At 32.7% G+C, this 27916-nt stretch overlaps 1 protein-coding gene across 1 annotated transcript; it reads right to left on the minus strand.

The window, feature by feature from the left end:
* Positions 1 to 11223: 11223 nt before the first annotated feature.
* LOC133294477 (protein DETOXIFICATION 55) lies at positions 11224 to 12911 on the minus strand. The gene is made up of 2 exons (XM_061493157.1): positions 12864 to 12911; positions 11224 to 12738 (listed from the first exon to the last, which is right to left on the minus strand). Exons 1-2 carry the CDS (start codon positions 12909 to 12911, stop codon positions 11224 to 11226), a joined length of 1563 nt encoding a protein of 520 aa, XP_061349141.1.
* Positions 12912 to 27916: the final 15005 nt, after the last annotated feature.

Consider the following 27916-nt stretch of genomic DNA (forward strand, 5'->3'; position numbering starts at 1 on the left):
CAGTGTCTGACGAATCACCTTCTGGAATAGCACTTTCAGGTTCTCCCTCCTCTTCGCTGTCCACATAGTCCTCGTCTTCATCCTCTTCATCCTCATCCCATGCTACCTGAGGAGGTGCAGAAGATCGTACAACTGTATCTTCTTGACCGGTACAGTGTGCAGTAGTGGTTGTATGCACCCGTAAAGATGAAGATTGTCCAACATCAACTTCAACATATATCTCAATATATTTTAATACTTTCCATTCAACAAACGCATCTGTTACGAACTCCACATCTTCATCATCATTTATATCGTTTCCAATGTAGTATATTGTATCCATATCCACTACAGTCTCTAACCTGGCTATCATGCGGTGGATGGAATGTATGCCTTCTGACCCCATTTTTTGAAGAATTCTCTCCTTCAGTTCATTGCATGTAGTGCCCACTTTGATTTTCATCGTTTTTGTTTTTCCTTCAAATCGGACACCGTTCGGACCTTCAAAATGCCTCCCATTGTAGTAAACAACTATAGGAACCATGTTTGGACTTGAACTCATCTTTCACACAAAAATTAGATCTAGGTTTTGGGTTTGGAGGTTGGTTCAGATTTTTTAGCACAAAATGGGAGTGTGGAGATGTAATCTCAATGTCCCCCCAAGATTCAGCTTTCTGAAATGATGAGATGAAATATGTGTGATGTTTCGGATTAGAGAGGGTAAGAGAGAAAGATTTGGGGTTTCAAAAACCCTATACCTCGCAACAATGGCCGAAACCCATACATATTGGGGTTTCTGGACGCGATTTACCCGGGTACACTGCTACGTACCCGGGTAAATAATTCAAACATTTTCCCAGATTCAAGAACTCTACCCGGGTACACCCCTACATACTCGGGTAGATAAAAAGTTTCAAAATTTACCCGGGTAGGTAATGGTGTACCCGGGTAGGCTTCGTGGTCAACGGTCAAACAGGGGCAGATTGGTGTTATGTTTGTTGGGAAGGGTAAATTTTCGAAATAGTTTTGAATGAGGGGCAATTTGGTAATTAATTATTAATTAAGGGGCATAAGGGTCAAAAAGCCTCAACCTAGTAGTTCTCCATTTGAAGATGAAAACGATATGTAAATAAATAAATGCATCATCTATATATATTTATAATCAGAACACGGCAATATAGTTTGACAATTAAACGATGTAATTGGTTGTAATCGCTGTTCTTGATAGAGCCAGGCGTATGTGTGTACATTAAGTGAATTTTTCGGTGTTATGGTTGAACTAATCTTGATATAGACGCATACTCATAAATCATACAAGGACCTCATAAATCTGAAGGTCTGGAAATTATCCACGTATAGTTTTATACTTGAAGACGACAATATCATTTGTTCAGGATATATCCCAGTATATCTTAATTTTACAATTAACCCCACGTTAGATAGACTCTTGGAAGACATGCATCTACACTTGAAAAATGAGACCCATAAAAGTGGATCAAGCAATAAGTTTGAGCTTAGTGATTAAGTCCAGTGTAAGATATTCCAATGCATGAAAAAACACTTGTCTTCGGTCTGAGATGGAGGGACTGATTTGTTGTTTCCAGTTTGGTCTTCCTTCTTGGTTGTCCGAGGTGTAATTAAGCAAATTGCTTCCTCTACGTGCAACTCGCGGTCCCAGATTAAGGAAAATAAACTCTTTCTCAATTGAACCAATAATTATTAATACATGTGAGTGTTTACCTTCAAAGACTCCAAAAATCAAGTTATTAAGTGAGAGATGTAGAGCAAAGCAATGGGCAATATAAGCACCTGTGGAGATTCACATTACATGATAGTGAGTTAGCTTTTACTACACGTAACGGCGGAGGTGAGGATAAGCACAATACTACGATAGTGAATGCGATTATATAGAGATATAGGGAATTAATATTGATTATGTACAAATTTTGTTCTAAGGTAGGCAATTTAATGGCTGAAACCAAAGATTCCGAGCACTTTGTAAGGAGGAATAATTTTGTATCAAAGCCTTAAAAGGAGAAAGCCTTGACTATAAAATAAAATTTAAGCAACAAATGTTAAGGTTTCGGACTAAATTGTGTTGAACCGGCATTTAAGATCTCACCTTTTTATTGCAATTATGTGGTAATCAGTTCCGCCGGAGCGTAGGCTGATTAATTAATTCTCTTATTCTGGTGAATTTTAGATCATCTAGGTTAACATTAAAAATTTACAAATATGTTCCTTACAACTAATTTTAAGTAATTAGTTAAAATTTGAACTCATTATCATGTATCTATCTACACATTACACATTACGCATTTTTCCCTATTATACAAACGGGGTTTTGCGATAATACTGTTACAGACTTCATTCATGTTCCTGCATACACATGCATATTTTTTTATTGTTATTTTTTTCATAATAGTAACAAAAATTCTGTTACATGATATTTCTATGAGTTTTATTAATCTCATGTTAAAGAAGTTAGTTATCTCATATCATAAAAATAAATTAGTGAGTTCTATCACCTGAAAAAATAAAAACAAAAACACAATTATCAAAAAATGTGTAGGAGAAAGAACTTGTGTTGTGTGAGATGAGAATAGTTTCCCACTTCTATTATTCAAAACATAAAAGTTGGAACTCAATTTCCAAGAAGATAAGGATGACGCGCCAATCCCTATTATGCCCTTTGAGATGGGACAATTGAGATGACGTGTAGGCTTAGGCTTTTTAATTCGTGTATATTTTACATTTCAACTTTCACAATTTATTATTAAGAATATAAATAATAATATTACTTGTTAAATAATTATTATATATTAAATTAATAATTCTGTGAATTAATGATATAATAACATAAAAATAAAATAATCATGATAACTCACAAAAATACCAATCCAAGACCATAATATTAAAGTCTTTTTGATGATATTTTTAGTGATTTAGTGTGACCATCGTATAATATAAGCTTATACAACAAGATCTTTTTATACATCAAAATGATATATAACTCAATCAGGCATATGAGAATGAGATTTGGCATGACAAGGAATTGGTGTATTAACCAGTGCAATTTTCAAGAATTAATATGTTTTTAATATTAATAAATTAAAATAAAAAAATTCAATATATAATTTTTTAAAATCTTAGATATTTTTATTTTTATAAAAGTTAATATAATTTTTAGACACAGTGATCAATAGATTTCTATAAAAATTAATATCATATATATTTGGAAGAATAATATAAATTATTTATTAACAGATATTTTTGTTAAAAATATTTATTTTTATCCTATCTAGTATTATACAGTACATTATTAAATATTGGATAATATTATCTTATATAATATATTATCTTATACAAGTTCATCTCAAACGATAGATAATATTAAAATTTAATCAGATCTTTATGCAATCAGATCTTATATTATCATGACTTATCCTATACTGTGTATCAAACATACCCTAATAGCATTGCCTTACAAGCATAAGTATACAGTGGCAGTCGTAAAACCCATGTATGCATGTAAGCGAATAACTTAGTATGTTAATTAATATTAACATATTATGTACGGGGATTTTAACCGTATAAAGTTGAATTAATAATAATTATTTTATAATTATTTATTTTAATTTTTTTCTATTTTTTTCAATCACAATTTATTTATTTTTATATGATTATAATTTTTTTAAATAATATAATTATAGATAAATATTTATTCTTTTAAATGACACAAATTATGTCATTTTATTCTCACAAAATAATGTGACCGACACATTTATTTTTTGTGTTCACTTTCTTTTCCCTCATCATCTATCTATTTCTTTCACATAATTTTATATCCTTTAAAATGACACATATTTTTTTCTATAATTATATTAAATAATACATACTCCATAGTCGATACAGAAAGGGACATTGACCATATTGCCACTCCTTTAATAGAAATTTATCTGATTGCCACTTTTGAAAAAAAATTTGCCAAAATGCCACGCCTGAATCCCGCTGGTCTGACAAGCGGGAATGGGCTGGACACGTGTCAGCGTCTGAATGGTCAACCATTCTCGCTGGGCCGCCTAGCTAGAATGACAATATGCTGACACGTGGCAAAAGTACAGACATGCAGAGAATGCCTGTGCTTTTGCCACGTGTCAGCATTCTGTCATTCTAGCTGGGCGGCTCAGCAAGAATGATTGACCATTCAGACGCTGACACGTGTCCAGTCCATTCCCGCTTGTCAGACCAGCGGGATTCAGGCGTGGCATTTTGGCAAAAAAATTTCAAAAATGACAATCAGGTAAAATTTTGCCTAAAAAGTGACAATATGGTCATTGTCCCATACAGAAAGTGCAGTACGAAAGATTCTTTATAGATTATATAAAGCCGGCGCCACCACCTGCCGTTCCCTTTCCTTCCGGATTGAAGTTTTGGTTCGTTCGATGCTATTAAAGAATCTTACGCTTGTCCGTTCCTACATTTAACACTTGGCAACTAATATTTTTTAACAATCTAATATTTTATACGGTGATAAGTAAAAAGAAAAACAATAAATAAAATAAAGGGAAAACTTTAAAAAAATCCCTACAAGTTTTTTTGTTGTTGAGAAAATTATGTTTGGAAAATTGTATATTCTTTGAGAGTAGATCCTCGCATGTGCTAATTAACATGATTATATCATGTGACGCAATCATAACTATACGTGAATGTGTTAATGGTGATAAAAGTGGATAAAAAAATATAAAAGCATAAGAAATTACACAATTATCACCGTTAATTTAATTATTAATGATTAAGACCCTCCCACATGATATGGTCATGTTAAATTATACATAAGAGGATCCATTCATATTCTTTTTGTGAACACATTGTTGGAAACAGCCCAGGATTTTCGACGAAATTTGGTTTATAATCATTGATCGCGTTTCAAGTATTTAGATGAGACTGTAACTTAATTGTTAATAAATGTTGAGTAGGTGGAGAAATTTTTTGTATTTTATTATCACTAAATACATCTTTAAGAAGAAGATGATACCAGAAATTTACTTTTCTTAAAAAATAATTAAAGTCGGTATAAAAATAATAATTTTACAAGAATTTATTTTAGTTAAAAGTGAGTTTTAACTAAATTGGTTTATGTTTATGTCATTTCAATATGATGACTATTATTACAATAATATTAATAAAAGTTACTTTGAAAAGTATAATTGCTAAAAAGACATTTGTATCTCTCGGGTTTGATTAAAAAAAAAATATTGTTGAAATCTATTTATAAAAATATACATAAACTTGCTTTCCCTCGTTGCAAAAGTAACAAAACTTAATTTTATTCATTATAAAAGCAACATTTTTTTTAGGTTAAGAAAAAGCAACAAAAATAAATTTGACTTCAAATTTGATTTTGTTTGATCAAACTACTGACTAGTATTTTTAAGTTAAAATTTATTGGGAATTCAAGAGTGTGGAATTTAAGTTAAAAAAAAGCAACAAAAGGTTTGAATTGGAAAAGTCGAGGAAATTTTTTTTGTAATCAAATAAATATATTTACTGAAAAATTGTGAGAAAGTAAATTTGCTGGTGTAAAATTAAAAAAAGTTGTTTGATAGCGCAATATATTACCGAAAAAATTAATTAAGTGTTCTAATTCTATGTTTGGTTGAAGGTAAAATATTGATGGAAAAATGAGTTAAAATTATAAAAGTAACCCCTTTAATTTTTGAATCTCAAATAAAGGAAAGAGACTGATGACAACAGTACATCTCAGGTCATTTTTGTCTCCATTTTGCGCTCCTTTTTTCTGTTTCTCAGCAAACCCCAAAATACCACATTGCAAATGATTTTTTGGATTAGTAAATTTCTTCAAATTTTGCAAAGAAACCAAAATGTTGGGCAAAGGATTTGCTTGCTTATATTTTTTTGGCTCTTGTACCAAACATGACCAAGAGAGAATACCCGTGGAAGTTGCCTGGGCATCTACAACAAAAACCTCTACTAAACACCCCTTAGGTTGTGTTTGGTATAAGATATCTCAAAATTTTCCGCAACTGAAAGTGGGTAAGTTGATTATCCATGTTTGGTTCAAGTGATCTCAAAATTTGCCTACCTAACTTATTTTCCTAGCAAATGAGGTTTGCATGCAAAATTGGACCAAAACAACAGCGCTCAAATCCTCTTTTGATAGTGATATTCCATCAATAACTAGGTAAGTGAAAACCATGAAATAAAGTGCTGCCAAAACTACCCTTGCTTAACCCCGAGTCCGTAAGCGTTGCTGCTCCAATCTGAGGTCGTTGAATAGAAACAACGACGGTGCAGAAGATGCAGGAGTTGCTCGAATCCTCTTTATTTCTAACTTTAATTCCAGGAGTTGCAGAAGATGCAACAACTTGATATAATGCTTCCTTTTTCTACCTTTAGCTTCTTACTCTGCCTGTTCCACAAGTGCAGTGCTAAGCTTTCTTTGAGAATTTCCCCATGTTTCATCGCCGTTCCCAAGTGATGATTCCCGACCAACGAAACGAGAGAAGGAGAAGATTACAAAGATATGAAAACCTTTTTATTTGTCATTGGTAGAAATGTGCAACACACAATTCACACAATGGTAACTCACTTTTAAAAACAATAAAAAAAGAAAGGGTATTTTAGTATTTTCAAATAATTTTCCTATCAATATTATATCTTCAACCAAACACACACTCAAAAAATTTAACCCAATTTTCCCGGTAAACTTTTGGCAAACCAAACAACTTTTTTTACATTTTCCTACTAAACTCACTTTCCAACCATTTCCCTATCAATTACATTTCCCTAGTATTCAAAAAATTTCTCCTCAACCTAACGCCTTCTTATTGCTATTGTGAGCCCAAAGGAAACCCACCACGTGGGAAAATGAATGGATGATGGCAAGAGGGCTTGCTTGAAATCCTCGTTACTCTCTATGTATTCTTAACTTCTATCACATGTAAATGCACCACAGACATTTGGTAAATGAGAATTTTTTTTATCTGTAATTTCTATGAATATGATAGGAAAGTGAATTTTTCGGAAATAATATTATCAAAAAACTATTTGTAGGCCAAAATAATCTCATAAATATTGGGTCAATTCTTCTGATGTTATGTTTGGTTAATATAAAATATTGATGGGAATATATACTGAATTTACAAAATTAACCTCAATCTCGATCTGTATATCTGCCATTTTTATTTCACGACTCGAATATCCATAACAATTCAAATCCCTGAGGGGTTCTCATAGTGAAAGACCCAATTCCAATAAGTGGGTCAAACAAAGATAACCATACCTCCCGAGATGAATTCATTATTCTACTTATACGTTCACGAGTCACGATAACTTATTAGTGTTCTTCGTTGTTGAAAATGCAGGGGCTATACACCTTCTCAGACCCAAAACTTGTTTATAGTCATGCTGTCTACCATTCTTAAGATCATTATTCTGTTCTCAGCAATATTTCATCTCGATCGACTTATATCTCTGATTAGTTGAATAATAAGGTGATCTAAGAAAGAGCTCATCCATAGTATTCAACAATGGAATTTTAAAGTAATTGTGCAATTATATTATCCTCCTTCATATCCTTCCATTTGAGAGTGTTCCTAATATCTCGAGATCAAATTGTGTTTTAAGTGTGAGTAAAACTACACAACAAGAGAGAAGAGAGAAAGTAAAAAAGGGGCAATTGATATTTATGATCCTTATTTGATTAGTTAAAAAAAATGATTAGAAAATGGGTTGATTAATACTTGATAGTTCGTGAGGTATGTGGATAATATGCACTTATTAAGTGTCTTAATATATAATTTGCGAGTTCATAATATCTCAATTAATCTAATTAATTGCATTGTTTAATTTTGGATTATTTCAGTATTGCTTCACCAGGGGATACAAGTGCTCAAATAGATTAATGTTTTTTTTTTCTATCTGGATTTTCGGATTTAAATTAGCTCATGAAAAAGCTTCACCGTTTTATTTTCCGGTTACACATCTTACCAGTTACCAAAATGCGTGATGACTATTTCAACCATATATATCATTTTGCTTATGGAATTTGATGGGGGGGGGGGGGGGGGGGGGTGGAAATAACGAGAGAAGATTGACAATGATTTAATTAAACGGTTTGGTCGATGCTTAATAGAAAGGTAGAAAACTAAACGTTATTGGTAAAATTAAATCATAGTCGTAGTAGTAGATATATTAGTTGACTTTTTATAAATTTCACAGAAATTTACTATAATTCCGCTTCAGGCGCTCGGACCCAAAAGTTGGATCTGCTTTCATCTGTCCTCAAGTAGGGCTACTATGGAGCACAGCCACATGTTCCACAAATATACCACACAAATGATGTTGAAGGATCCAGGCCCAACAGAATTAAAAGGAAGCCCAACCTGTTTTTGGACTAGAGTGAGCAAGAGCCCAACATCTTACCCCTGCAGATTAATTAGTTTCGCAGACTTACCTTCTAGGCATTTATATTTTTTATCTCTTAAATAATTCCGTCTTTATCGTTTATTAGTTAGTTTGATTGTTATAACTAGGATTTGGCTTTTCGATTACTTATCCTTATCTTTAGCCTAATTTTAGGTAGTTTCAACTTTCAATTACATTGCAGTATTAGGATTAGAGTTTTATAAGAGTTATGTTGTAGGAAAAGTAATTGTGTAATGTTATAGAGATTCGTTTTGCGTGTCTTAATTTTTTATTTATTTTTTTGTTTTAAAAAGTGTGGGCCCCACAAAATATTGTGAGTGTAAGAAAGTTTGTTGTAATATGTTAAAAGATAAAACGAAAACCCTTAGATTATATAAAAAAGAGATTGTAATTATATTCCACAATAAATTATTGATGAGTTCTCACATCTTCCTCTCTCTTTCCTTCTCCTTGATTTTTTTTAAAATCTGACCCCTACAGCTACTCTCTAGCTAGTGTCTGAGTAATTTGAGTAATTATATTAGCATAATTTTTTTGTTTTACAAAATAAAAAAAAATTATATTGTTTTTTTATGGTCGAAGAAAAATATACTACATAGTATATGGATATCAAATATCATACTCAAAGAACTACAATATTATATGTATGATCAGTTTAGCGATGAGTATTTATTTGAGAAATGCCGGTCCGTGCTGCTTTCAGAGTGGTACTTGTTGTGCCAAACTTGTTGGCATGTGACTGTGCTGAGTCTATTCAAATTTCAGATGGATGTGACATGGCGGGGGATGAAGGGACGTGCCACTAGATTGGAACATAAGCCACTGAAGAACATCTTCAGTGGCTCAAGAGTACTTCTTCAGTGTGTATCCATATTAAGAACTTCTCACAATATTACAAATTTACATATATATAACTGACATGAGAGACAGTGATGTTTAGTTTTTTTCACCATAATGGTATTCCTCTTACCATGTGTTCCCGCACATGCATGCTTTTCGACACATGCTAGCACGTGCTTACAATCTTTATAAATCAACCCAAGCAAAAATATTAAAATATTATTATTTAAATAAAAAATTATCAAAACATAATATCTTAAAACTAATTTACTAATCATAGCAAATAGTAAAAAGATTATATTTATCTCATTCAAAATGAGATAACTCATCTTCTTACACACATAAAAAAGGTGGATTTCACTTTTTTTTCTCTCCAATCATTTGTGGGTCACTTTTATTATTTTATTTCACTAACATAAGATAACTTATCTACATCAACATAAAAAAAATATTTTCCTTAGTAAAATGAGCGGAACTTGTCACGCCCAAATAAGACACAATAGTAGGATGCATGGTCGAGACAAATTTAGATGCGACTCACCCGTTGCTAGCACGTGGGACAAAAAGTCAATAGTTTGATCCTAAAACTTTGGAAGACTGTAACTTTTGACTTGGGTATCTGAATCAGGTATTTTTTATTTCACATAATTAATTTTTTGAGATCTACGCAATGACATCTCATTGAAGGAGATTTGGTCAATAAAATTTCTAATTTTTTTCGAATTTGAGATATTTTACAGTAAAATTTTGAAAGACCATAAGTTTTGACTCGAGAGTCTGAATCAGGTACTTTTTTATTCCATGTAACTTTTCGAGAGCTACGCGCTGAAAAATTTTCGAAGGGGATTTTTGGTCAATTTCCCCCCAAAAAAAGTGCTTCTAGAATTTTTCGGAGTGTAGATCTCAAAATGTTATTTAGAATAAAAAAATACCTGATTTGGATATTCGAGTCAAAAGCTATAGCTTTTCGAAGTTTCACGTTAAAATATCCCAAATTCAAAAAACAAAATTGAAGATTTTTTTTAACCAAATTCTCTTATATGGGATGTCATTGCTTAGATATCAAAAAATTAAGTGAAATAAAAAAAATAACTGATTCAGATGGCCTTCCGAAGTTTTACGATCAAACGGTTGAATTTTTTTTTGCCACATAATGTCAGCATCGGGTGAGTCGAGCCTAAATTGGGTGCGACCATGCACCATGTTGCACCTTATTTGAGCGCGACTAGTCGCTATAGATTCATAAATGGATTTCAAAATGCTTACATTTGTAGAAATAATACTTAGTCTTCAACTATATATTGAAATAACCCTTTATAAAATTCAACACATTTGTTTTTACATAACTATGATAATGTTTAAAGTGTATATCTTTTGGTGATGATCTAATCAATATTTAACATTATTTGGTGATTATTTAGAATAAAAAGTAACATAAAATAGTTTCAAAATCATGATTTATAATCATCAAAATCATTGATTTATTTTTTTATATTATAAATTATGATTTACTAGAGGCAAAGTCATGAAGTTTAACCCGCGAATGTACTTTCTCATTTTCATTGTTAGTGCATCCGATAATGACTTTATTCAACATTTAAATCACGTGGCCAGTTCAATTTGTTTAGTTGAATTGAACAAATAAAAGGGGACAGCGAAAATTTATATATATGAATCAAATATCAATTTAGATAAACCCAACTATTACAATTATATAAATTATATTATGGCACCATCATGGCAAGAGTTACTAGTTCGCTTGCATTGAAACACGGCAAGGAAAAAACAAAAGCAAAAAATAAAAACAAAAGTAAAATCAGAATCGGTTGTGCAAATGCATATGCGCAAATCACAACAAATTAACAAAAATAATAAAGTATATATATAGTTATTCAAGCTACAATTAATTTCTTTGAGTAATGCCACGCTTTTCGGTGTATATGTATATTCAATTCATTCCACACAATTCGTCGTTTCTTCACTTTTCGGAATTGTTCTCCTTGAGAAAGACAATACATATTCTTCACATTTGACTGTTTGGTCTGCATGTGCAAATGTGTCACATAAACTCTTTCCCACCAAGCTTTTGGCTTTCAATGACTCCCTTTCCCAATCAGTCTTGTATACCACAACTAAAATTGAGACCACACATGCTATTTGCGCTGCCAGCAACCCATAACATAGACCCACCATCCCTAGTTTCCAAACAAAGGCCAAGACTATAGCCACAGGTGCTCCCACCAAGTAAAATGAGCAAAAGTTTATAACAGCCCCAACACCAGGCCTAGCACTTCCTCTAAGTATTCCACAGCTTGTGGTTTGTGGACAATTGGCTAACTCACAAAGTCCAATTATTGGTAACACAACCATGGTCAACTCTAACACCTCATTATCACTAGTGAACACTCTTCCCCATCTTTCCTTCCCTGTTGTGGTCCATAACAAACCCAAAATTGAGCTTGCAAGTGCTAATCCTATGGCTACCACCGTTGACAAGCTTGCCCTTTCAGGTTGGCACGAACCGAGTTCATTGCCTACTCTCGTGGACACTGATGCGCTCAGTGCTGTCGGCAAAGTGTACAAAAGAGAGGTTGTTTGTATCACTATGCCGGCAGTGGCTAGAGCAACACGAGGGTTATAAAGGTAACCTGCTAAGATTGTCATGAACTCGTACCACCACCATTCCAAGCAAACAGCTAGACAACTTTGTATGGAAAATTTCATCAACATGCCCCATTCTTTACCTAGTAATGTAGTAGCAATATTACTAGTGGTACTTAAATTATGTGACAGGGGACGAGATATTATTATTAATGGCATAGACAGAGACTCCTTGGGGACACGTGCATAGAACATGTATAACAGAAGGAAGAAAAGGGTGTTGAAATTTGCAACAAAAGCTGAAATAGCAATTCCGGGTACACCGAGGTGAAGTTTGAATGTTAAAGTAGTGATGATGGGAATGTGTAGAAGAATGGCTAGTAAAGTGCACCACATTAGTGGCCAAGTTGTCCCTTTACTACGTAAATAGATGCGAAGAGGGTGAAGAAAGCTATTGGTGATGAGGTCAGGGATGGCAAAACGGCAATAGAGGCTTGCAACTCGGGTTATATCTGGATTCTGATGAAGGAAAAGCATGAGAGATTCAAGGTTGAGCCATAAAAAACAAATGGGAAGAGAAAATAGCAATAACATGAAGATTGTTCTCTGTAATGTGAGAGAGACTAAAGAGAAATTTCGAGAACCAAAGGCCTGGCTGCAGAGAGGTTCCATGCCCATGGCTAGACCAGAGAGAACAGAGTAACCAGTTACGTTGGTGAAGCCTATAGCCAAAGCACCACCGGCTAACTCGAGACTTCCCAACCTTCCCATGCATACAACTAAGGTCATGTTTTTGAGGTAACCCACAAGGCTCGTGGCTGCTATTGGGAACCCTATATCTGTCATTCTCTTTAGTTCATCCAATACCTAATAAAGAAAATTAAAAAAAAAAACACAGTGCACGAGGTCAGTGTGTATTGTATGTGAGCGAGTGAAAACTTAAAATCATGGATAAAGTGGAAAGTTCTGAAAGGAATTGTAAGGTCTCGTACCTCGGCAATTGTCGGGTATGTCTTTTGGGATTTCTCCTCCCCAAGCATCTTAAATCTTTTAGTTTTCCTTTCTTTTTTGGGTTTGTGTTTTCAGATATAGAATTATGAGGAACAGAAAGAGACAATGGGTATGTCTTTTTTTTTTTTTTTCCCAACACAAAACACTCCCTTCGATCAGAAAAGTGAGCGGGGACCAGGAATGAGAGAGGAGAGGGAGCAAGCAAAGTGGGTGTGAGAAGTAAGCACGGAGACCCTTTTATAAGGTTTGGAGGGGGTCGGTTACGCATGTACATTCGTAGGCATTGACGAACCAATCTCAAAAACTATCATATCAATTATTGTTAGTTCTCAAGAGAATGATCGAATGATCCTATGTATTTGGGGGGGGTTTTGTTTTGACAATGAATAATGAATATTTAAGTCTTTGTGTAGGTGAAAAATTTAAGTTGTTTAAATAAATTTACAAAAATGTATTTGTTTAAATTACCTTATGTGATTGATTTACTTATGTCTCGGGTTATTTTAATACTACGACCATATTATTTTAACAAGTAATTTATGTTTGAATTTCAAATTGACTTACCAAGGTTTTGACATGTCCTTCCTAAAAAAACAAAAAATAGAAAAATGTTAGTGGGAGTTCTTGATACAACCATTCAACTCTTGATACTATCTAAAAGTATATAAACTATTCATGAGTTTTCACTTAATAGACTTTTGGGTTGAATTGATTTTTTTTTGACATATTATCAGAGTTTCCTTGACCATATGGTCACGAGTTCGATCCTTACCACCCCCTATTTTTTAGTGAAATTAAAATAGTAAGCCAAAAATTGGACCTGTATAATATTCACGCTTCAAGCCCAAAGAACTAATGGGTGAGAGGTGTGTTAGAAAATAATATAAATCATTAAAAAAAAGCCTCTTTAATAGTTTATATTAAAAATTGCTTTTTTTAATGGTTTATATTATTTTCTAACACCCTCCAATCATGAATGCTTTGTTGGGCCATGCAGAGGGAGCTCATGGCGGAGAGAGATCGCCAACCATGGGCCCAGCGATATTAAGTGGGCTTGGAACACCACAATCAAACCCAAAACCTTAAGGTATTAGGTGTATGAGTCCTTCCACTTATATGGTGCTCACTTAGTCCATTCTTAACCAATGTAGGGCTTTTCACTCAATCATTCACACTTGAATTCCTTAACATCTTCCCCTAAAGAGTGAGTCCTAGGCCCACATTTTTTTCCCTCAAGAAGAAGCTTCTTCGAGTATTCATATGGTTCATCAATGTTTGGCTTCTCATTAAACATTGGCTCTTCCATCAAGGTTTGGCTACACTCATCAAGACCTTGGCTCCCCACATCAAGACATACTCGGATCACCACAGACCAATCCACCATTAGCTCCGATACCAATTGTTGGGCCATGCAAGGGGGAGTTCATGACAGGGAGAGACTGCCAACCATGGGCCCATCAACATTAAGTGGGCTTGGAACACCACAATCAAACCCAAAACCTTAAGGCATTAAGTGCATGGGTCCTTCCACGTATATGGTGCTCATTTAGTCCATTCTTAACCAATGTGAGATTTTTTCACTCAATCATTCACACTTGGATTCCTCAACATCTCCCCCTCAAGTGTGAGTCCTAGGCCCACATTCTTTCCCCTCAAGGAGAAGCTTCTTCAAGTATTCATGGGGTTCATCAATGTTTAGCTTCTCATCAAACATTGGCTTTTCCATCAAGACATTGGCTTCCCATATCAAGACATACATGGATCACCACAGGCCAATCCACCATTAGCTCTAATATCAATTGTTGGGCCGTGCAAGGGGAGCTCATGGCGGGAAGAGACCGCCAACCACGGGCCAAGTGAGCAGCGACTTTAAGTGGACTTGGAATACTACAATCAAACCCAAAATCTTAAGGCATTAGGTGCATGGGTCGTTCTACTTATATGATGCTCACTTAGTCCATTCTTAATTAATGCGAGACTTTTTCACTCAATCATTCACACTTGGATTTCTCAACATCCTTTTGGACTTGAAGCGTGGATATTATACAGGCCTAATTTTTTGTTTATATACTTATCTAACACGGCCCCTCACACGAGAGCCCACTGGACATGAAGCGTGGATAATGCACATGTATGTTGGGCCTGATGCATCGTACGTTGGGCCTTATGCATCGTCCACCTTTCAAGCCCAACGAGCTCTTTTGTGAGGGATGTGTTAGAGAAATATATAATTGATGGGCCTTCACTTAATAGTTTAAGCTTTTGAGGTGAATTAATTCTTTATACTATCAATCACAAAAACCTAGGAATAACTTACAGTAGTCTTAAGAGATTTTTTTTTTTTTTTTTGTGTGCAACAGTTTCGAAGTATTTATAGAAAAAGGTTAGACATTTGAGATAACTGTTACATAAACTTGTTTTAACTTATGAATTATACCAAACCCTAAATTTCAACAAGAAGGCCCAATATTAATTTTTTTAGTTTTAATGAATTCAAATCTTTTGCAAATATGAGGGAGTAAGAGACAAGATCATGACTCTCCATATGAATTGTACGCCCTTTTTGACACTAGCATATTTATATGGAAGTATCCCTACTACTCCTAATTAAGTCGGAACCAAAACAAGATACTTCTCGTATAGCTAGTTTTCAAATTCTTATTGAACATGTTGGATGGAATATAAGTTAATAATCCAAAAATGTACACCTAACGGATATATGAATAACTCCACAACGTGCGAGTAGTGCTGCAACAGTTGAAGTACGTACTAAAGACCTAATTTAAATCGTGTGATATATTGATCAACTGATGCCGCAAACTCAAATCCTTCTTTGTCATTTTCCCAACTATGTAGAAGCATCTGCCAGATAAAAAAAATGCATATATGCTGTATTACCAGAAATTTTATCTTCATGTTTAGAAGGAAGCTATTAGATGTGCATGTGAGGGAGACTATGGTGTATTTTGGATGGTGACGATTGTTCAATAGATCTCATGTAACATGTACACTGTGTGGTTTGAGCGATGTTCAATATATTGTGTTTCCGGTTTGTATAAATAATGTTTGTATTTAATTAGAAGAGCTAATCATAACAGGCTTATGTACTCGCAAGTCTATTTCTAAAGGAGGGTCAAGGTTCTCAACATGTTCGATTTCCTGTTATCGATCATATATTGTTAACTTATCAACATAATCCGACTGATGTTACCGTTATAGATAATAAATTTTATTTGTAAATAGTAGAATCGTAAATAGATTTTCTAAAGCGTGATTGAAGTACAAAAGGTTATAAAAAAGGGAACCATAGTTTTGGTACGAATCTTGCTATTATTTAATCCCTTGTGATGATTTGCTAGTATGAGGTCACTTCAGTAAGTTACCCCTAGTAGGGCCTTTGAAACCTTTCGGGGCCTTCGGTCCAAATCAGAAAACAGAATCGAAAGTTAGATTGTATTGTAAGCAAAAATTGCTTTTAATTCTCGTGTTTGCAACAACATTTTATTTTTTTTGATAAATCCAAAATCATAGAACTGTTCCAACCCCACAGAGTTTTCCTATTGGAACACACAAGCCTTGTCCAGAAAAGTGTCTATACCTAACTTGTTATTCCCATATGTAATCTATCCGCCCCACCCTGTGATTTTGGGACAAAGCCTCAAACCTCCCATTTACGTGTGTAAAGAATTTTAGAATAAATCACCCCAAAAGCTAGGTCAAAGGAGGGAAGTGTCCAATGTTTTATAAACTTCACATTAATTGCTCATACAACCAACGTGGGATTGTATATCTCAACACGCCCCCTCACACAAGAGCTCATTGGGCTTGAAAAGTGGACAATGCAACAGGCTCAGCCTACCTGTGCTAAGAAACGCCACAAGAGAAAGTGGAGGGCGGCGAGGCTCAGATACCATGTAAAGAACCTTGGTATACACCACCTCAAAAGCTAGCTCAAAGGGTGGGAGTGCCCAAGGCTTTATAAACTCCACATTAGTTGCTCATACAACCACAATGTGAGACTATATATCTCAACAACGTGACTGGTATATATTTTGTAAAGAACCTTGGGATACACCACCCCAAAAGCTAGCTCAAAGGGTGGGAGTGCCCAAGGCCTTATAAAGGCCATATTAGTTGCTCATCCAATCAACGTGGGACTATATATCTCAACACGCCCCCTCACCCAAGAGCCCTATAGGCTAGAAGCATGGAATTGCACAGGCCCAATTTTTTGTTTACCTTTTTATGCTTTTTATTTTAATTCCACTTTAAAGTGGGGGACAGTGAGACTCTGATATCATGTAAAGAACATTGAGGTCACCACCCCAAAAGCTAGCTCAAAGGGTGGAATTGCCCAAGGCCTTATAAAGGCTATATTAGTTGCCCATCCAATCAATGTGAGACTATATATCTCAACATATTTTTCAAAACAAAAAGCATCTCTTTCTCTCTTCCATTTCCTAATGATCATTGTTGTTAGATACTAAGAGGCTGTTTGGATGAGCTTTTTTTTCTTCAAAAGCTGTTTTTTTTAAGAAAAAAAAGCACTTCTTGAAAAAAGTCTGTTTGGATCCCTGCTTTTAAAAAAAGCAGAAGTCATAAAAAAAGTCAAAAATTTACTTTTTTCGGAAGCTAAAAATTTTAGCTTTTAAAAAAAGCAGAAGTCAAAAGTCAAATATTTTTTTTTCAAAAATCAAATATTTTTTAAAAAATCTAAATAGCTGTAACTTTTATAGAAAATAATTTTAAAATAAGGAAGTGATAAAAATGACTTTCTTGAAAAGGCAATACAAACGAGCCCTAAGGGTGGGGGAGTTTAAAAAGCGAAAATGTAATTGTGAAAAAGTAACAAAGTTCTTTTATTATTATTCTGAGTCGATTTATGAAAATAAATTCATGTCATTTAACATTTTTTTATCTCATATGTAAATTCAATACCAAAGAATTCTTATCTTAGACGTTGTTATAGAAATGTGGATGATGTATCAGGTTCAACCTATACATGCTACGAAATTTCACGAAGAAAGTGGGGAGCGACGATGATCGAACCCGGGACAATGAGACTCTGATACCATATAAAGAATCAATTTAACCCAAAAATTTAAGCTGGTGGGTGAGGTTACATTAATGATTTTTATATATCTCTAATAAGATACTTATCATATATTTATAACATTAAAATTATAATTAAAGTAAAAGACAATAATAATCCATAAAAATGACTTGACACACAAATAAAGAAGGGAAATCTGGTAGCGGCAAATTTTTTATTTTATTTTGCCACCAATTATAAATATGTATATCGAGAAATATATAGTTATAATATTAAAATTAATTTTTTCTTTCTTTCTTAAGAAGTTATGAGTTGACGTGGAGAAATAATTTTCATATTATAATTGTGTATTCTCGTAAATACAGAATTATAACCGGTGATAAAAAAAATAAGGAGAAAAAAAAGGAGCTGTAAAGAAAACGTCAGAGCTTTTCACTTATACCAAACATAAAGGTGGTTTTGAACAAATGAACTCATTATAGTGAGAACGTGGGCGGTGGGTGGAGAGAAGTGGTGAATTTGACAAATAACGAAAGCGTGGCATGCCTATAAGCTGCATGGCTAGTCATCTATATGCAACTTTTTTCACTCTTTCAGTTGGTTGACCATGTTCATGATCCATTCGCTTGAAATTAGGCGTGCCAATTTTCTTTCAAATTTCATGACTGCATAACCGGAGGCTCCTTTTTTTACCATTAATTTACCCTTTAAGACTAATGCGTCCTTGATTTTCAATGGTACCCGTTACCACCCAAACAAGTGGTATCTCGTCAAATATTGCGCCAAGAGACCAAAGACTTTTAACGACTAGAAGCATAAAGGCTTATTTATACAGGAAATCTCAACCTTATTAACTCTAATAAGGTGGAAGTTTCCAAAAAAATAAATAAATAACTGTGGAACTTGAGACTTAAGATTACAAAACGAAAAAATTCAACACGGATAACATTTTAATATTACAGATTAACTATTATATCTTGTCGCACTTATATGGAACCATGCATGTGCAATCTAGTTGCACCAAATGCCTCGGAAAATATCCTCATCAACAACTATGATCCCCACACTTGATCTTGTCGACAATTAGCACTTCTGTCAACTTTTATCTACAGTATTAAATTAAGATATGAAGATTATATTGTAGTGAGTGTTAGTAAGGAATGACATAATGATAACATATCAAAATGTCACACCCCCATAGTTTTTAAACATATAGTTCCGCTGAATCTGTTACCCTTGGTCCCAAATTAGAACTACTGACACCTTTCTGTTTTCTCCATGCCATGAGTGACAAGGAGTGGACGTTTCTTTCATCATTGATTTACAGTTAAATTGAATCGCTTCAGGATTTGGTAAAGACTAAAGAGAGACCTATCTATCTTACCTGTAATCAATTACGTTATACATGGGCCTGTCCCATTATCCCAGTCTAAATATTAAGATGTTAACCCCCTATATCTGCTTGTTTGTTTCTGATTCCCCCCAAAACGCTGATAAATAAATAAATAAATATTATGAAGAAAAATATGTAAATTAATGATGAGCTTTTATCTGCGTAAATAGCTAATTATATCCATCTGCCTAGTTGTCATCATAAAATTCAAATAATTAATTACGTCTTAAACTCAATATCTTAAGTAAATGAAGTCATAATCCGCATCAATTTTGAAAAATCTTACACAAATAAGAAGTAATCTTAAGGTAAATAAACAAATAAAATTCTTGATTAAGTTAGTACGGATGAAGATCAAACTTGTTTTTTTGAAGAAAAATGGTAATTACACATACTATCGGGAATAAATACACAATCTAAATCATTTCTGCCTCGTTTATTCTCATCACATCAACTTGCTCAAGGACTTTTCTTCACTTTTTTTTCCCCCGATGATTTTGATAAAAGCTGAACATTAGTCAAACTAATACAACGTAGACTATATAGCTTGACTATGTATCATAACATGTTGCGTCTACTTATTTTTTTTTTAATCACAAATATCATTTATGAGGAAACAATTTTGTTTGAGTCGGAAATATTCATATTATGGTGGGGCAAACTCTGTCAAAGGAGATTTTTTTCATTTACAAAAATTTGAATTAAACTCGATACTTTATTTAAGCGGAATCAAACATGTATCACTTGAACTAATTCTCGGTTAGTATCTATTAACTTTAACTAATTTTAATTAATGTGTGGGCTAATTTTACCGACGGAATACATATTTACAATTGTCTTCATTGATGAATTAATATGACCGACATTGTACCATTAAAACATTATTTTGATTATTCAATCTAAAAATAATAATTAAGAAGCCGTTGTGAATATGTGGAATCTTGTAATTGTTTCATCTTTGAAAACTAGCATAGTTCTCAACTTTTGCAAAGTATTATCTTATGACAAAAAAGAAAGCTGAGCCCAAAACAGGAGAGATTACCACTAGTAAGATAAGTATGGAACTCAAACATTAGGTTCATGAATCTTTTCATTTAATATGTTCTTTATTTAACTCATTCCCAACTTTGAGAAACATTATACTTGCCCTTCCCTTGCAAAAGCTTGCAACGTCTACTCTATCAATGTCCATGAAGATTCACTACAGGGGTAACAGGAGTAAGGAGAGTGACAAAATTCTTTATCTAAAATTGAAAGTTAAAAAAAAGAGAGAGAGGAGGGGATAGAGTGATAGACAATTAGACATTGATAGAAAGTGGGCAGCTAATCATGTGAAGGAGCTCCCGGGGCCCGGGTGCATGGGCATGTGAGCGACTTGACATAAACCTGAAGTTTCCATCATCTTCCATGCTAACACTGTCAGAATAAAACAACTTGATTTATTAAGCTTTTGGGCGAAAGGGACAAATTTAATTAATTGAACTACCATATTTCAAAAAAATAAATAAATAAATAAATAATAACAGAGCCAATCTGCAAGTACAAAAATTTTGATCAATGCACGAGAGACATGATGTGGGATATTATTATTCTTGAGGGTAAAGGAATAGAAATAGAGGAAGGCAATGAAAATGAAAGTGCAAGTAGAAGTCAATTTTTTCAAACAATAATCCCAGTTGGCTGGAATTTGGGCCACTATCTGAAGCCCTAAGCAGGGTTCAGGGCCATATAAAAACTAAAGAATCATATGGACCATGATCTTACCTTGCTTTACTTAAGATGTTATTTAAAGCAATGAAATGATGTTATAGGGCATGGAGCGGTTCGGTTTGGTTATTGTTAAAAATCAAATCAAACCAGTTTTAAACGGTTTGAATTTTAAACCGAACCACTTTTTTTAAAAAAAAAATGATTTTTAATTTGTCCAAACTGATTTAAAAGCGGTTTGTGGTTTAAAACCGGTTTTGATTCAAAACTTATTTTAAATCAAAACCGGTTATGAACCATAAACCGGTTATCAAGTTCAAAACCGGTTTTTTAACAAATTGAAAATCGATTTTTGATGGATTGTGCTATTTTTATAAGTAGTTGTTTGCTTCTCCTGGTTATAGGTAGTTGACTAACTATTTCTTGCAAGAATCTTCATTGTTTTGGAACTCTCAAGACGAAAATCAATGAATATGTTTTTTTGTGAAATATTTAGAGGGAAATGTTTTGACGAAATTTATATTTTGTAAAAAAATTCGACAAAAAAATATGTGACTAAAAAACATTTTTTGTCAAATTTTCAAAAAATATTTTCATCAAAATTTGTGACTAAAAACATATCTCTAAAAACAATTTACGGAAAAGTTTTTTTGTCAAATTTTTTTACGGAATATAAATTTCGTCAAAACATTTTCCTCAAAATATTTCACAAAAAAACATATTTATCGAAATTTTTGACGAAAAAATATTTCTATCAAAATTTTCCACGAAACACATTTCCTTCGGAAACTTTTGACGGAAAAAAATTTCATCAAAATTCTTTATAGAATTCAAATTCTGTCGAAAATTTTCGACGGAAACATTTTCGTTAAACTTTTTGACAAAAAAAATTTCCTCAAAACTTTTAACGAAACATATTTCCATCAAAAAATTTCGACGAAAAATATTTTCGTCAAGTTTTTTGATAAAAAATATTTCCATTAAAAATTTTCGTAAAAATTTCATGACGAACAATATTTCGATAAAAAATTTTGACAAAAATTTATTTTGTCAAAATGTTTTATAAAAATGTTTTTCGTCAAAAAAATTTAGTCAAATTTTTTATGTAAATATTTTTTGTCAAAATTTTCGCTGTAAATGTATTTTGTTGGAAATATTTTTTGTCGAAAATTTGGACGGAAATATTTTTCGTAAAAAAATTTGACGAAATTATTTGCTTTCAATTTTTTTTATGAAAAGGCGTTTCGTCAAATTTTTTTACAGAATTATTTTTCGTTGAAAAGTTTGATAGAATTGTTTCTGTCGAAAATTTCGACGGAATTTAGATTCTATCAAGAATTTTGACTGAAATATTTTGTCCCTCAAAAATTTATGTCAGTGATTATCTTGTTCCGTCTCTAGTTTTGACGAAATTTTTTTTCGTCTCTATTTTATACGTAATATGGTTTTTGTCAAAAAATTTGACAAAATATTTTTCTTCGATACATTTTGTTAGTATTTGAGACTTTTCTAATAATGTCACAGTTAAAAATGATTCCTATTTATGTAATTTTCACATTTTAATGTTAAGAATAAAAGATAATACTTATTTGTTCTTTAATTGTAAAATAGTTTGGTTATGGATAACCAATTATTTTTATGGTTTGGTAAATAACCAGTTTATAAAATAAAATGCAGTTTCATATGAAACCGGTTTTTAAAAATAACCGGTTTTTATTATGTGGAGCAGTTTGGTTATGGTCGGTTTGGTTCTTTTGGATATTTTGCACATCCCTATGATCTTACCTTCCTTTTCCGAAGATTTCATTTGAACCCAAATATACAACTCAGCTCAAGTATTGAAGTAGCCCAAAATTTCAACAGTAGTTATTGTTTGAAACTGAAGTATCGTGTGGCGTAGCCATGTTTTATTTTGGATAGGGGCGTCCTAGTTATATTTTATTAAATTTTATTTAGTATATATAATTATATAAGTAATTAAAATTAGATCATAGTTAAAAGTGTAAGTTGGCCCTACCTAAAATTATAATAGTGGTATTAGACAAAGAAGATTTGGAACTACTCTGTGTGTGATCATATATTGCTTTCTTCTGAATTTCTTCTTTTTCTTCCATTTTTTTTCAATTACGATTTTTTTCTAACTTTTTTTATCTTATTTGCACTCATCATCCGGAACCCAGTCATTCTCCACAAGATACGATATTTTGTTCCTTTCTTAAGATTTAACGGATACATGTTATTTACTAACCATAATTGTTTATTGGATGTTTCAAACACGAGTGAAATTCATGCCCCTTTTTATTATTTACAACTTTTTTGTGTGTGGTTGTATTTATTGATTTTTTTTTAAATGGTGTGTTGTTTTACGTTTACCTTTTTAAAAAACAAATTATTTTAATGTAGAGCTACAGTTGCTATTGGTAATGAAATTGAATTATTTCTTGGTGTTATTTGTATTTGATTTCATTACAAAAATGAAAATTTTGGCTGTTAATCAGTGAAAACTGTTAAAGAAAAAAAAACAATGAAGATATATGTACATATATGGAGTATGAAAATTTATTGTACATACCCATTAACAACTTCTTTATTTTTTCTTTGTATTCTTAAATTTTTTAAAATATCTAAACACTTATTAAAAATTTTAAAATATCTAAACACTTATTAAACAAACATAAGAAATAATGAAGAGTTTTATTATAATATTACAAATATTTTTTTCAAAGAGTTTTAGCTATAATGTGAAAGTTAAAGAGTATTTAAAATTCGTCATTACCATAAAAAGTTAATATTTATATTTTTTAAATATTTTCTTAATTAAATAATAAATTAAAAATTATGTTGGAAAATGAATATTCTTTTTTATAATATAGTACTGACAAGTATTTTTACATTATTCGAATATTTTTAAAATGAAGTAAAATATAAAATGAAATTTTTAAAAAATATACATAATCAATTTAAGTATAAATTGAAATAATAAATTTAAAACATTTAAAATTAGAAAGAAAATATATAAACTAAATTTAAATTTATAATTATAAATAATTAAGAGCAATATGTATATTTTTTAAAGGAAAATATTGAATTACTATCAGAGGAAACAAACTCTAGTTCAATACACGAGAAAAGGATAGAATAACATAAAAATAAATTAAAAAGAATTGAGTATGAAATTTGCAAATTTGATAGATAGACAACCAGCAAAAGGTGTATAATAAATTATATTTTTAACGGACTAAAAATATGAATTATTAAACATGAATCGAACTTAAAACCTATTTTTTTTAATCTAAGGGGGTTAACAACAACATCTCAAAGAGATCAATTCAATAAAATCGTTCTGAAATTACAAGACAACGACAAATCAGCCCAATACAAAGGCCAAATACAAGGGGGAGGGTTTGAAAAAATACAAAAATTATTCTCAACAGTATAGTCTAAAGGATACTTAGAAAGCCAATCTGCACAACTATTTCCTTCTCTAAAAACATGAACTAGCTGAACGCCAAACAAACCAATTTTTTTTCCGTGCATCGACACGGGTAATTCACTAGTTCTCTTGTAACCATGCTCGAATCTGATTCATGTTGGGTTTGCTCTTTTACTAAAGCCCAAATGGGATATTAGTATGAGAAGAGCCGAAGAAACCTAGAGCCCAATAGCTAGGATTTCTTGGAACCCATATAAATAGTACCACTTAAGTCATCAGCCTCCAGAGGTCTTTTGTGAGAAAGAGACAAGCTCAGAATCTGATAAGTGCCCACACACTTTCCCTTTCTCCTCGAGAGATAGTTTGGAAGGTCTACCACAACAGTTCGTGTGAGTTCATGCAGTGATGCAAAGGACTCAAGAATGTGGAACATCATCATCTCACATCTGCGCCATCAAAGAGGTAATAGATAAAACCATGATGATCCTTATACATACAAATCACAATGGTCTCATACGCTTCCGCAGATGCAATTGCTCCTACAATTGGTATCAGAGCAGGATTGTGTTTTTGGATGTGGATCTAGTTTTATTTTACGTTTATCATGTAATTTGTTTTGCTTCCTAAAATATGGCACATAGGATTCTATATTTGTTATTCAAATATTTGCATGAGTATTCTTTTCATTATAAATTTATTCTTTATATGGTTTTGACTTTAATTCATGGTAGAAATTTCCTTGTATTTTCTTGGGTTGTAACAAGTAGGCTAATCCCACATGATTAGGTTTCCTCCTTGCTGTTTTTATTTATTTTTCTCGAATTTCTGTTTATTTTTTCAATATTTTGTAAAAATTCAAGATCGAGAAACCACGAGGAAGATGCGCAGTCAGCACTATCAGAGACTTTTCAAGGACTTCCTGATCTCAAAATGGGGCGATCTATATATGGTTGGAAAGAGGACAAAAAGACGAACGCAACAGTGGATGAATACCTGCCACCGGAGACTCCACCCGCCTCCACGCTCCGCCACAAGCGTCTGCGAGTGGCTGCCACTCTCCGGCAAAGAATGAGAGCGCGAGGGAGCGTTCGGCCACCTTTTTGGGTGGTTCCGGTGGAGGTGCACTCGTCTCTTCAAGGCGGTCCTTCCCTTGGAGTTTCGTGCTGAGATGAGTTCGGGTGACGGCGCAGTGGACATGACGGCTAGGGTTCCTATATGTTGACTTAGGTAGTGTTTGGTTGGGGAGAAATTTTTTGAAGGTGGGTAGTTGTCTTTGCTAGGAAAGATGTTGGAAAGTTAGTTTAGTAGGAAAGTGTAAAAAAAGTTGTTTGGTAGCGCAAAATATTACTAGGAAAATTGGGTTAAATATCCTGATGTGTGTTTGGTTGAAAATAAAACTATGATGGGAAAGATAATGCAAATTACGAAATTAACCTTTTACATATCTGTCACTTGCAAACGTGTGGTTAGGAAGCAGGGGTATATTTGTCACCCATTCTTCACCTTTTTTACATATCCGATTTCGTTCAACAATTCCACCTGTTTCAACGTCTTCTTGAACAGTGCTGAAATCCAAGATTTACACTTCTTCAGATAGTGCTGGGCAAGTGGGTTTGATGGCAAAGATTAACAAAAATCCCCAACCAAACATTGCTATCTCACATTCCCACATGCACTTATCCAGCAAAGTTTGAGCAAATCCCCAACCAAACACTACCTTAGGGTTTCTCGTCAAAAGTTGGTATTTTGGGCCTTTGGGCCCATGGCTACCATAAAGAGGTTTGAAACAAAACCTATGGACTATAAGGAAAGGAGCAATCAGCCGCAAAGTTTTCTATTTAATTACTTTGTAATTTTATTTTTTTAGGAAACCATGGATTAAGGTTTTTATTATGATTAATTGCCTTAATTGTATGATTGGATGATTTATATGATTGATAACATGCTTTATTGCGATAACATGCCATATAGAATAAGTGGTGTCATATTGTTGCATAACTTGTATGATTACATGAGCATAGTAGCTATTATGATGATTTTTATGGGATTATTTTGATTTTAAATTATCCTAAAAAATTTATTAATAATTATTATGATTTTTGTTAAAAATCTAGATTAATAATTGAATTAATTAATTTTGGATAATTAACATCAAGACAAATAATCATTATGGAAATTATTTTGATTTCAAATTATCCTCATAAATGATAATTATTATGATTGTTGCAATCTAGATTAATAATTAAATCAGCTATTTGGATGATTTAATTTGTGGGTATACTAAAATAGTCATGTGTTAAACACACGCTGCATACCACAATTATGTATCATGATTATGTGAAGCACACGCTGCCTATCATGACCGAATTTTAAACCTTAATGATTTCAAAATTCAGATAAGCTAAGTGATGCACGTTCATCGGCGCTCTTGCTTACATAGTTTTTGAAATCAAACAAAGGATACTCTCAATTAAATAATTCTCAGAAATTGAAAAATTTGCTTATGTTGAATGGGAGGAGATTTAAATTACAAAATTAATTTAACCTTCAAGCGCATTATAGGACCATTAATAAAATAATCATGTGAAGTCTCGTCGAATAAGCATGATTGGATTTTATTAGATTGGACCTAAATAATTAAAGGAGGAGTTTTAAATTAAGAAATTAATTTAACCTCCAGACGCATTATGGGCCTATCAATAAAATATTCATGTGAGGCCCCAACGATAAGCATGATTGGATTTTATTGGGCCTTAATAATTTTAAAATTTTAATAAAGTATTGTACGACCTAACGTCGACAATACTAAGTTATTAAAGATAGTTTTGAAATTAAACAATAAATTCAACTAAGCTTATAAAATTCTCAAAATAAAAATATTGAATGGGTGAAGGTTTTAAATTAATTATTTAATTTTAAAACCTGCGGGCTCCATTTGTGGGTCCGTTAATAAAATGGTCATGTGAAGTCCCAACGGATAAGCATGACTGGATTTTATTTGATTGGACCTTAATAATTTCAAAATTTTAGTAAAGTATTGTACGGCTCAACGTCGGTAATGCTTAGATACTAAAGATAATTTTAAAATTAAACAATGGTTAACTACATTCAACTTAGGTAAAGTTATTAACCCTCCCAACGAGGCTTTGATAATGGCACCGAAGGCCCAAATAACAATTTTAGTTTTTACAAGTCACTTGCTCAACGTAAGTCTTGTGAAGATAAACTGAAAGATTGTTAACAATAAACAAGAGTAGTTATGAGAATCAACTTGCACTTAGTTTGTTTATTGCATTATTTATTTGTAATTATGTGCTTTATATGTTTTCCAGAAAATATCTTAGAAATGATTTTGAGTCATAAACCTCTAGATGGTACCAACTAAGTGAAAAATAATTTTTTAATATTGTTCTAAAACATGAAAGCTAAAATTTGTCCTGACAGTACA

Source organism: Gastrolobium bilobum, unplaced genomic scaffold, assembly GCF_033153095.1.
Source record: "Gastrolobium bilobum isolate Gb01-03AN ecotype WA unplaced genomic scaffold, APGP_CSIRO_Gbil_v1 utg5188, whole genome shotgun sequence".
Taxonomy (NCBI): Eukaryota; Viridiplantae; Streptophyta; class Magnoliopsida; order Fabales; family Fabaceae; genus Gastrolobium; species Gastrolobium bilobum.